This window comes from Impatiens glandulifera, chromosome 9 (assembly GCF_907164915.1).
Source record: "Impatiens glandulifera chromosome 9, dImpGla2.1, whole genome shotgun sequence".
NCBI classification, from domain to species: Eukaryota; Viridiplantae; Streptophyta; class Magnoliopsida; order Ericales; family Balsaminaceae; genus Impatiens; species Impatiens glandulifera.
Genome location: NC_061870.1, coordinates 24,778,200 through 24,790,321, shown reverse-complemented (window position 1 = coordinate 24,790,321; position 12,122 = coordinate 24,778,200). Strand labels below are relative to the sequence as shown.

Genomic DNA, 12,122 nt, shown 5'->3' with positions numbered 1-12,122 from the left:
TTAGGTTAGATTTTGTTTAATTTAGGTTTTGGTTTGATTGTGATTGGTTTGATTTGGGTGTAATTTAATGTTATTAGGTTTGGATTACGAATTTCAGCCGCCCCCTGCCCGCCCGTCAATCTACATTCGTTGCTCTTCTTCGTTGGTCTTTTTGTGCAAGGTTAGTTCTTGTTGGTTTATTATATGGTTAGGTTTAGTTTAATGTTAGATTTATGTTAGCTTTTCATGTTAGATTTAAGTTTGATTTATGTTTGATTTGATTTATGTTATATTAGGTATCATGTTAGATTATGTTAGCTTTTCATGTTAGATTTAAGTTTGATTTATGTTTGATTTGATTTATGTTAGATTAGGTATTATGTGTGTTAGATTATGTTAGATTATGTTGGATTAGATTGGGTTTTAATTATATTTGATTTTAAGTTAGAATTGTTAAACGGAATTAATTGTGTATGAATAAAATTATGTTGGATTATAATTGATTGCTTTGAAATGTGTATGAATGAAATAATGTTAGATTATATGTATGTTGAATTTTGGTTGGATAATGAAAGGTTAGATAAAAATTATGTTAGCATTATGTAAGCCTAATTAATTTAGAAAAATTTAAGTAAATAATAATGCGGGTTGTTTTCCATTTTATTAGAAATATGGAAGTACCCGATAAAAGCTGGATGACCTTACGTCGAGATCATCCAGATTACGAGGAAGGTGTTGACAAATTCCTCGAGTATGCGGTTAGGAATACATCCCGACAAACCGTGAAATACCCATGCGTGAAATGCTTGAACACGCCGTTTATGGAAATAGACGAAGTGAAGACTCACCTCATCGTTTATGGAATAAATGTTCATTATGAGTATTGGTATTTTCATGAAGAAAAGAGACGTACTGCTCAAGTGGTTAATGACGATGTCGATAAAGATGTCGATGACTTAGATGATGATGATGATGATGACGATGATCAGTCGGAGGATGTCGTGCCGGAATTCAACGATGCGAGACAGGAGATGAATAATACAGTTAATTAAGAGGTCAATTGACACCGAGAAATTAGAGAGATATGAAGTAACACAAGAAATCAATCGACACTCTTCACTCTAGGAATCCACCAAAAGAGTTTAGAGCAAGATAAATAGAAGATAAACTTCTAAACAAGCTTAAAGCTTAAAGTAATTATTATATCAAAAGTGAGTTGTCTTTCACGATTACAAAAAGGCCTACAAATAGGCAAAACTAAGAAGTTGGAACAACTCTCCAAAAAGAAGTAAATAAACTTTATTACTAGATAATTAAATATTATGACGGTCGATCTCCAAAAGTGACTATTTGAATTCTACCACACTTCATTAATTTGATCTTATCTTCTTGACTTCTAGAGACTTCCCAATTCCAGCATCATTCTCCCCCGGTTGGAGAAGATTCGACATCGAATCTGGAACTTGTTCGTCATCAATGTATGGTGAAAGATCAGAAACATTGAACGTGGTTGAGACATCATAGTTTCCTGGTAACTCCACCTTGTAAGCATTATCACCAATCTTCTTCAAAATTCTAAAAGGACCATCAGCTCTAGGCTGTAATTTTCCATGTCGACCTCGAGGAAAACGCTCCTTTCTTAAGTGAATCCAGACCAAGTCTCCTTCATTGAAAACATAACGCTTTCTATGCTTGTTCGCCACCCTTTGATATTTCTCATTGTGCTTGATAATTTCTTGACGAACTTTCTCATGCAATTGCTTAATATCCTTAGCACGATCTTCTCCATCCTTGCTTATATGATGAGTAATAGGTATTGGAGCTAGATCTATGGGAGTGATAGGATTCTTACCATAAACAACCTCGAACGGACTCGACCCGGTAGTTTGACTCGATGATCGGTTGTAAGCAAACTCTGCTTGAGCCAAAACCTCATCCCATTGGCGAGGATTCTTTCCAATCAAACTTCTCAAAAGGTTTCCCAAGCTCCGATTTACAACCTCTGTCTGTCCATCAGTTTGTGGATGGTGAGAAGAACTAAATTGAAGTTTAGTTCCAAGTTTCTTCCAAAGCGTTCGCCAGAAATGACTCATAAATTTCGAATCCCGATCAGAGGTTATTGTCTTTGGAATGCCATGAAGCCTCACAATCTCTTTAAAATAAAGAATAGCTACGTGAGTGGCATCCATTGTTTTGATGCAAGGAATAAAGTGCGCCATTTTTGAAAACCGATCAACGACCACCATAATCGAATCTTTGTTCCTTTGAGTGCGTGGCAGTCCAACAACAAAGTCCATACTCACATCTTCCCATGGACATAATGGTACCGGTAAAGGTGTGTACAAACCCGTATTTTGCCCATGACTTTTAGCAATATGACACACTCTGCACCTCTCTATGTACTTCTTGACATCTCGATCCATACGTGGCCAATAAAAATTTTCTTGTACGAGTGTAAGAGTCTTTTCTCTTCCAAAGTGTCCCGCAAGACCTCCGTTGTGTGCCTCATCGATAATTGTTAGCCTTAATGAACAATCTGGAATACATAATAATGTACCTTTAAAGAGATAATCATCATCAATCAAGAAAAACTTGAATGGAGCTTTTGAAGATTCCTCCCAAATTCTGCCGAAGTACAAATCATCTTTGTAGAGATCTTTTATCACCTCAAATCCAAGCACTTGTAACTGCAACGTAGACAACAAAGAATGTCTTCGACTAAGAGCATCTGCCACTCGATTTAGCACGCCAGACTTGTGCTTGATCACAAAATTGAATGCTTGCAGAAACTCGACCCATTTTCCATGTCGCGGGTTCAACTTTTGTTGTGAGTTCAAGTACTTCAATGCTTCATGATCCGAGAAGAGAACAAACTCCTTGTGTAATAGATAATGTTGCCAATGATCCAAGGTACGAACAAGGGCAAATAACTCCTTGTCGTATGTTGAATAATTGCGTCGGGAGTTATTCATCATCTCACTAAAGAAAGCAATGGGTCTGCCTTCTTGGCTAAGAACTCCTCCGATCCCCACATTAGAAGCATCACAATCTACTTCAAATACCCTTCCGAAATCTGGAAGTTGCAAAATTGGAGCTTCCGTAATTTTTTTCTTGAGAAGTTCAAAGCTTTTTAATGCTTCCTCCGTCCACTTGAAACTACCACCTTTCAAACATTCAGTTATAGGAGCAATGATAGTGCTAAAATTTTTGATAAATCTGCGGTAAAATGAAGTCAAGCCATGAAAACTCCGAATATCATGAATAGTCTTAGGGATTGGCCAACTTAAGATAGCTTCAATCTTGTCTCGATCCATCTTGATACCGTCGGAAGAAATATTGTAGCCCAAAAAGACGAGGCTGTCAGTGAAGAAGTGACATTTCTTCAAATTGGCATATAACTTCTGTTCTCTTAGCACCCTAAAAACTTGTCGAAGATGATTTAAATGCTCTTCTGGACTAGAGCTGTACACAAGAATATCGTCAAAATAGACAACAACAAATTTCCCAATAAATGGTTTAAACATGTGATTCATAAGTCGCATAAATGTAGAGGGTGCATTAGAAAGTCCAAATGGCATAACCAGCCACTCGTAAAGACCATCTCTGGTCTTGAAAGCGGTTTTCCACTCATCTCCAGGCCGCATTCGAATTTGATGATAGCCACTCCGTAAATCAATCTTAGAACCAATTTTGAAGCCGTGAAGTTGATCAAAGAGATCATCGAGGCGAGGAATAGGAAAACGGTATTTGATCGTGATTTTATTCACCGCCCTACTATCAACACACATACGCCACGAACCATCTTTTTTTGGCACAAGAAGTGCTGGCACAGCACAAGGACTCTTACTTTCTTGTATAAGACCTCTTGCCAGCAAGTCTTCAACTTGTCGCTGCAACTCTTCATATTCCTTAGGATTCATTCTATAAGCAGCTTTATTTGGGATTGACGCACCAGGGATTAGATCAACACAATGTTGAATATTTCGCATGGGAGGAAGACCCGTAGGAATCTCTTCAGGTACGACATCAACAAATTCATGTAAAAGAGGTCGCACTTGTAGAGGAATAATATTATCTTCCTTGTTTTCTTCTAAAACCACCAATGCAAACGCCCCTAATGATTCATTCATTACATTCTCAAATTGTGATTTGGCGAGCAAATTATTTCCTTCTTCCTTTGATGGTTTAACAATGTCCTTCATTCTTGAAGGTCCCAAAATTATTTTCTCGCCATCTTTTATAAAAGTATAGGTATTTTTGAATCCATCATGTTGCGTTTTCCTATCAAATTGTCAAGGTCTTCCAAGAAGCAAATGACAAACATCCATAGGGATAACATCACACCAAACTTCATCTTTGTACTTTTCTCCAATAGAAAATTGAACGAGACATCGATTATTTACCTTTACTTCATTACCTTTCCGAAGCCATGATAATTTGTAAGGTCGAGGATGATTTTCGGTTTTCAATTGCAGCTTCTCCACCATAGCTGTAGCCACAACATTTTCACAGCTTCCTCCATCGATAATGATGTCACACACCTTGCCATTTGACGTGCATCTAGTGTGAAAAATATTATTACGAAGCCATGAATCATTTGGAACATAAGTGGTGTTGAGGATACGCCGTATTACTAAAGCTTCCCCATAATCTTCATAAGTGATATCTCCCTCCTCGTTACATTCATCGTAAATTGGTGTTGTCTCTTCATTCTCTTCTTCATACTCTTCCTCAACGAGAGTAATGATTCTTCGATTTGGACAATCAGCGGCAAAATGTCCGAACCCTTTGCACTTGAAACAAGTTTTTTGATTAGTTGGACCACTTGATTTTTCAAAACTAGCAGCACCACCATCCTTACTTGTAAAAGATTTATGTTTTACGTCTTTTATAGCTGGACTGTTCTTGGAAGTAGAAGCACTTCCTCGGTTATAGGCACCACCACCCGATGAGAAACGTCCCCCAAAATGACTCGATTTTTTTTGTTGTTTTTCAACTTTGAGAGACAACTGACATACATCATTATATGTCAAATATTGCTGCAATTGGACCACATTTCCAATTTCATATCGTAGCCCTCCAAGAAAACGAGCAATAGTTTGTTCTTCCGGCTCCAAAACATCGCATCGCATCATAAGATTTTCAAATTCAGCCACGTAGTCTTCCACAGATAGATCCTTCTGCCTGAAGTTGTGATATTTGAGAAAAGCATCTTGGCGATAATTATTCGGCAAAAATTTCCTTCTTAACTCCTTCTTCATTTTGTCCCATGTTTTGATCTTTTTCTTGCCATCACGCACACGTTGCTTCTTAAGGTGTTCCCACCAAATGGACGCATATTTTTTTAATTTGATAACCACTAACTTCACCTTGTTATCTTCTTGAACATCTTTGAACTCAAAAATTCTCTCAACGGTATTGAGCCAGTCAATGAATTCATCAGGATTATTTTTTCCTTCAAAATCTGGAATATCAACTTTAAAATCCAAAAACCTTTGGCGGACATTGTTTCTTTGGAACCGTTGACCACGAGATGCACGGTCACTTGCGTCATTATCATCATGAAATGGATTGAAATCCTCATCATTTATTCTTGAATCATCATCTGAACCATGACCATCAACATCATGTTCACGATATTCGCCACGCGCAAGGCGTTGTTCGAGTTGCTGCACTTGTCTCCTTAAATCTTCTAACTCAATATCACGAAGGTCTCTTTGACGAGGTTTAGGTTCATCATCGTTTGGTCCTCTTCTTCTCCGACCAACCATTGTAAACCAAAGCTCTGATACCACTTTGACACCGAGAAATTAGAGAGATATGAAGTAACACAAGAAATCAATCGACACTCTTCACTCTAGGAATCCACCAAAAGAGTTTAGAGCAAGATAAATAGAAGATAAACTTCTAAACAAGCTTAAAGCTTTAAGTAATTATTATATCAAAAGTGAGTTGTCTTTCACGATTACAAAAAGGCCTACAAATAGGCAAAACTAAGAAGTTGGAACAACTCTCCAAAAAGAAGTAAATAAACTTTATTACTAGATAATTAAATATTATGACGGTCGATCTCCAAAAGTGACTATTTGAATTCTACCACACTTCATTAATTTGATCTTATCTTCTTGACTTCTAGAGACTTCCCAATTCCAGCATCATCAATGAAGAACGTTATATGCACGAATTTATAAACGATATGTTCCACAACGTTAATGACGTCCCGAGCAACGATGAACCAGTCGAAGATGCGCATAGATTTTATAAATTGCTTGATGATTGCAAACGGCCATTGTATGAAGGTGCTCGAATAACGAAATCATCGGCACTACTGAAACTACTTCACATAAAAAATGTATGTCAATGGACGAATTCTTCGTTCGATATGTTGCTGCGTCTGCTTAAAGACTATATATTACCGATTGACGCTCAGTTGCCAAACTCATACTACGAAAGTAAAAAAATTCATTACTGATATCGGGCTTAATTATGACAAGATAGACGCATGTAAGAACAACTATATGCTATTTTGGAAGGACGACATAAATGAATATTCTTGCAGAGTTTGCGGTCTTTCAAGATGGAAAGTCGACCAAACAAGTGGGACAGTTCGAGAGAAGCAAAATGGGAAATTCATTCCAAAAAAGGTGTTGAGATATTTCCCTTTAATACCAAGACTGCAAAGACTATACATGTCCTCAAAAATGGCCCCAATGATGAGATGGCATAAAGAAGGAAGAGTTGATAGTGATACGTTGAGACATCCCGCTGATTCCTTAACTTGGAAGACGTTTGATGAAAATTATACGGATTTTGCTTCAGAATCTCGAAACGTAAGACTGGGTTTATCAAGCGATGGGTTTCAACACCCAAGAAATTGGATAAAATGTACCAAAACCTACTTGCCCAATTCGAGTCCTTAAAGTTCCAAGGATCGTCTTCTAGAGACCAACCACCTATTGTTGTGGTCCCGATAGCTACTGTGCCTCCCCCAACAGACGAGGATGTTGAGGCTAGTGAGCTCCAAAAGTTTATAGAGAGCACATTTGCTGATATGGTGGATAGCGATGAGGCTGAAGACGAGGGTCTCGGGGAGCCTATCGAGGAGGAGGATGGCGAGGAGGAGCACGGTTCCACTCCCGACCCATCATCGACAGGTAACTCGTTTACAAATTAGTTAGTGTTTCAATTGATTGACATATCTAATTATGATTTTGATAATTTTGAAGAATCTTCTTCCCGCGAGAGACGGGGGAAGAACAAGAATATTGCGATGTCTAAGAGGGTAGCGGGGACAATGATTCCTCTTACGTTTAGAGAGAAGGATGGGAGGCCAGGCGGTACAGACGTGGGAAGAACACGGTGGTCTAGACATGTGGGGTCGATTATCCGGGACCCCGCAGCCGTCTCACACCGTCTTCTAAAGTGGAAGACTTTTAAGTGCAGACCAATTGGATTCACTGTGGACTGCTATCAAGGTAATACTTATTACTTGATTATACATTACGTCATTAAATAATTATTTTTAACATTTGGATGTTATTTTTTTCAGGATCCGTTCGAAGCTACTAATGGTGATATTGAGTCTTTTCGAAAGACCGGATTGGGACACGCCAATCAGAAACGGGATAGATGGCGGTCGGATTTGAACAAGACATATATCCGCATCCACAAAGGAGACGAGGCGGCGGTACTGGCTAATCCTCCACCAGACTACGATCGAGATGATTGGGAGTTTATGTGTCGCAACCATTTCTTCACAGAAACATTTAAGGTACGGTTTCATAATTCAAATAAAAGTTGATATTAATTAATCTAACTTCATTTTTTATTTCAAATACAGAGAAACAGTTCTACAAATATGAAGAACAGGAAGAAGCTGAAATTCCCGCATCGAACGGGAAGTAGACCGTTTGCACAAATTGAAGACGAGTTGGTAAGTACATTATTTGTAATAACTTAATCTAAAGATTGTTATTAATTATATAAATCATTTATTTCAACAGGCGATTGAAATGGGACGGGCACCGTCTGTAATTGAAGTATTCAAGAGGACCCGTACCCCAAAACCGACAAAAGAAAACCCAACACCCGTCCCGGACGAACACGTGCAAGAGAAAATTGTAAGTGAATTGAATATGCCTAGTTTTTTATTATAGAAATGATATTTTATTTGAATTGTGCAGGTTGAGATGGAGGAGGTTGTTAGTAACGAACCGGGAATATCGGATTTTGAATTGACGGAGAGGGTGTTCGGACAACAAAAACACGGGGTAGTGTTCGGAATGGGATCAAGCGTCCGGCCCACACACTTTCGTGAGGATCGTCGAAGTGGAAACAGTTCACAGCGAAACAATGAGCGATTGTTAGAAGAGAATCAAATAATGAAGCTCAAGTTGGAGGAACTGGAGAAGAGGGATGAAGAAAGAAGGCGCAGAATGGAAGAAATGCAAACGGAAAAAGGAAAAATTGTGACAAGAATGGAGATGGAGAAGTTAGAGATGAACGCAAGAATGGAGAGAATCGAATTGTATATGAGGCAACAACCACATCCTTCCCCCACAAGCTAAGGTTGTTTCGATTCAAAACATGTTTTCATTAGTAGTTGTGTCAATTTGAATTTATAACAGATTGTTCGGATTATTAGTTTGGTTTCGAATTTTGTAATGATTAATTAATGTGATCGTTTAATGCATGTGGCATTTCTTTTATCATTGATATATTGGTTTGGCTGAACAGGTTTTGGTTGCAAGGTTTTGGTTGCGAGCAGAATAATCCGCATATTTTTAAAAATTTACGGGAAAAAACCGAAAGTAATATTGAAATCTCTCAGTTTTTCTTCAAATGAAAAAACTGAGAGATATTAGAAAACTCTCGGTTTTTACCCAAAAAGAAAAACCGAGAGTTATATGACAAACCCTCGAATTTTACCCAAAGAGGAAAACCGAGAGTTATATGAAAACTTTCGGTTTTCCTCTTTGTGGAAAAACCGAGAGTTTTCTAATAACTCTCGGTTTTCTTCAAATGGAGAAAACCGAGAGTTTTCAATATTACTTTCGATTTTCTCCATTAGAAGAAAACCGAGAGTTTTCTAATAACTCTCGGTTTTCTTCAAATGGAGAAAACCGAGAGTTATATGAAAACTCTCGGTTTTCTCCATTTGAAGAAAACCGAAAGTTAAATGAAAACTCTCGGTTTTCTCCATTTGAAGAAAACCGAAAGTTATTTGTAAAACCCTCGGTTTTTCCACAAAGAGAAAAACCGAAAGTTTTTCAATTACCTTTCGGTTTTACACTAGGGTATCTAAACCGAAAACTCTACGATATCTCTCGGTAAATGTCCAATTGTTTTTAACGAGAGAGTCAATACCGAGGGATGGCGAGAGTTACCAAAACCTTCGGTAATGTGTCTATACCGAAAGTTATAGGGTCAAAACCGAGAGTTTTTACTCTCGGTTTTGACCCCTTTTTCACCAGTGGCCTAAACAACGAGCAAACACTCAAACGTGAGAGCAAATGATCGCCCAACGAATAGACGAGCTCCAAGGATGGAGGAGAGAGGAGGGCAAGAACCATGCTTTCAAAGAAGTGGCAGATCCGAATCTCATCTTATAATAACCCACTAAGTAGTGCCACAATGGGTCATTCTCAAAACGGGAGACCTGGGCCGGGTTAACGTGACCATCAGCGACCATTTTGTGTTATTGATAATTAATATAATATTGAAAAAAATGATGAGAATCAACATTTTAAGAAATATAAATAGGGTAAAAAATGATGATAATTAATTTAAAGTTTTCACAGCCACGAGAATTAATACATTATCAATAACACAAGTAATAGTAAATTTTATTCCATTCAAAATGAGAAAAGAAATAAATGGCTAGTAAAATAACAACAAATCATAAAATAAGCTTGTGCAACAAATCACGATTTTTGCACATAACCTCGAGTGGCTGAGCTTTGGGCATAGTGAGACCCTTCCCTTCACTTAAATCAACTAAATCATTTTCACTTAGCCTCTCCCACTCAAAGCATTGAATCATTGAGGCCAATGTAAGCCCTATAACACGTTGGGCTAGCCCTACTCCAGGACAGACTCTTCGTCCCATCCCGAATGGTAGTAGCTTATGTCCTCTTTCAGCTTCTTCACCTTCAAATCTCTTTGGATCAAACTTTTCTGGTTCTTCCCAAATATCAGGATCCCTATGCATGGCCCATGCATTTACTAGTAACATCGTTCCACGAGGCACATCGAATCCAGCAATCTTGCAATCCTCCGACGGCATGTGGGGGACAAGGAGTGGTGCCGGTGGGAACATCCGAAGGGTCTCGGAGATCACCCCATGGAGATAAGGTAATTTAGCAAGATCGGGTTCGTTCACAAGACGGTCTTGGCCGACTTGAGCATCTATCTCAGCTGTCGCCTTCTTTAATACCTCGGGGTTATTTACTAATAATGACAATGCCCATTCTAACGTCACCGATGATGTATCCGTTCCAGCAAGTATCATAACCTACATGACGATGCTTGTTTAAAAGTGATATATAAAAAGAACTCCAAAGATAGATGATTGATTAGGTCACTTACTAGAATAAGCCCTTTGATTATATCATCGGTATAGTAATCTTGTTGGTTTTCTTGTAAAGCAAGCAAATGGTCAATCATAGAGTTACCACCTTTTGAAAGTCGACGTTGATCTATGAGGCGTTGGAGGAAGCCATCCATCTTCTTTTGAAGGGTGGACAAGCTTTTTTCGTAATTTCCATAGTCAAATAATCTTAGAACGGGTAAAAAGTCTCCAGGATTTGATACACCAATTTGTTCGAGAATCTCTCGTATGAGATTCGTGAATTCCTTAGCCTCCTCATAATCCGAAATTTCTTCTTGTCCGAAGTATCTTTTACCAGCAATCATTCTCATTATAACGTTAAACGATAGCTCCGATAATCGTGATCTTTATAAGAATTTAACAAACATATATATCATCATCTCATGATAAAACCGGTTATATGACATAATTTCATAAATTTATGTGGAAACAAAATGTACCTCATATCCACAACGGTAAAGGTGGAGGAAGAAGACACTTGATAAAGGCCTTGAAGGAGATGTTTGACTTCGTCTTGTCGGATGGGTAAGAAACTGTTGAGGCGGGTGGTAGACATAACCTCGACCGTCATGAGACGACGCAGGTTTCTCCAATGGTCCCCGTAAGGTGCATCACCCATGGTGGTGTGATTGTAGCTTAAGTACTCTCCAGAAATAAAAGATGGCCGGTTTGCTAGAATAATGTCGTTCTTGGTGAAGCATTCTTCAACAGCAGACGGGGAAGATACAATCACAGCAAGCCGGTTTCCCAGTTGAAGGGAGAAGACAGGGCCTAGTTTTTGTGAGAGCTCTTGAAAGGTCCGATGAGGAAGGTCGCTTAGGAGATGAAGATGTCCGATAATCGGAAAAGTGGGTGATGGACTAGGAGGAAGGTTTCTCTTTGAGCGTTTCTGAGTTGAGAGAAAGTTGAAAATGAAGGCTACGAGGATGGAGATGAGAGAGGCGTACAACAATGTAGTAAATGGATCCATGTTTGCTCCAAGGAAAGAAAACTAGGTTTGTAAATTAAGTATGTTGTGTGATTTTAGTGAAGAAAATGATTTGTTGTATTTATAGAATTATTTTGTATGTATGTCTTAATGAATGAGATTTATTCGCAACCAAATAACGTAACCTGCAAGGGTTTTTTCATTGACCGGAGGTTTTAATATTTATGACTTGTTTGGTGGAAAAAAAAAGTGAATTTATATTCCACTTATTATTCGGGAACGATATTGTTTGGAAGATATATAAGTATCTTTGACGATACAAGTAGGCTCAACAGAATTTTCAAGTGCCTTCTTTTGACCATTCACTCTCGCGGAGATTAGGATGTGCAACAGTACCATCGTTTAATTAGGATGCATCGTGGATCTTTTGGACGAGACTAGGAGATAGTAAGGTTTTTGGGTTGCATTTGGTCGCTTTTTTATAACATGTGTTAACCTATTAGTCCCAGATTTTTTATTATTGTTGTTTTGGTTTCTGTTTGGTTTTTTCCGGATCATTGGATGGCTCGTGGTAGTTTATTCGGTGTGGTGTGGAGTCAGCCATGA

At 38.3% G+C, this 12,122-nt stretch overlaps 1 protein-coding gene across 1 annotated transcript; it reads right to left on the bottom strand.

Annotated features, from left to right (window-relative positions):
- Window positions 1-9,783: 9,783 nt before the first annotated feature.
- Window positions 9,784-11,658, bottom strand: LOC124916065 (cytochrome P450 81Q32-like). Its single transcript, XM_047456802.1, has 3 exons — window positions 11,029-11,658; window positions 10,567-10,933; window positions 9,784-10,492 (listed from the first exon to the last, which is right to left on the bottom strand). The coding sequence occupies exons 1-3, from the start codon at window positions 11,556-11,558 to the stop codon at window positions 9,878-9,880; spliced, it is 1,512 nt and encodes a 503-aa protein (XP_047312758.1). The 5' UTR covers window positions 11,559-11,658; the 3' UTR covers window positions 9,784-9,877.
- Between the last annotated feature and the right edge of the window lie 464 nt (window positions 11,659-12,122).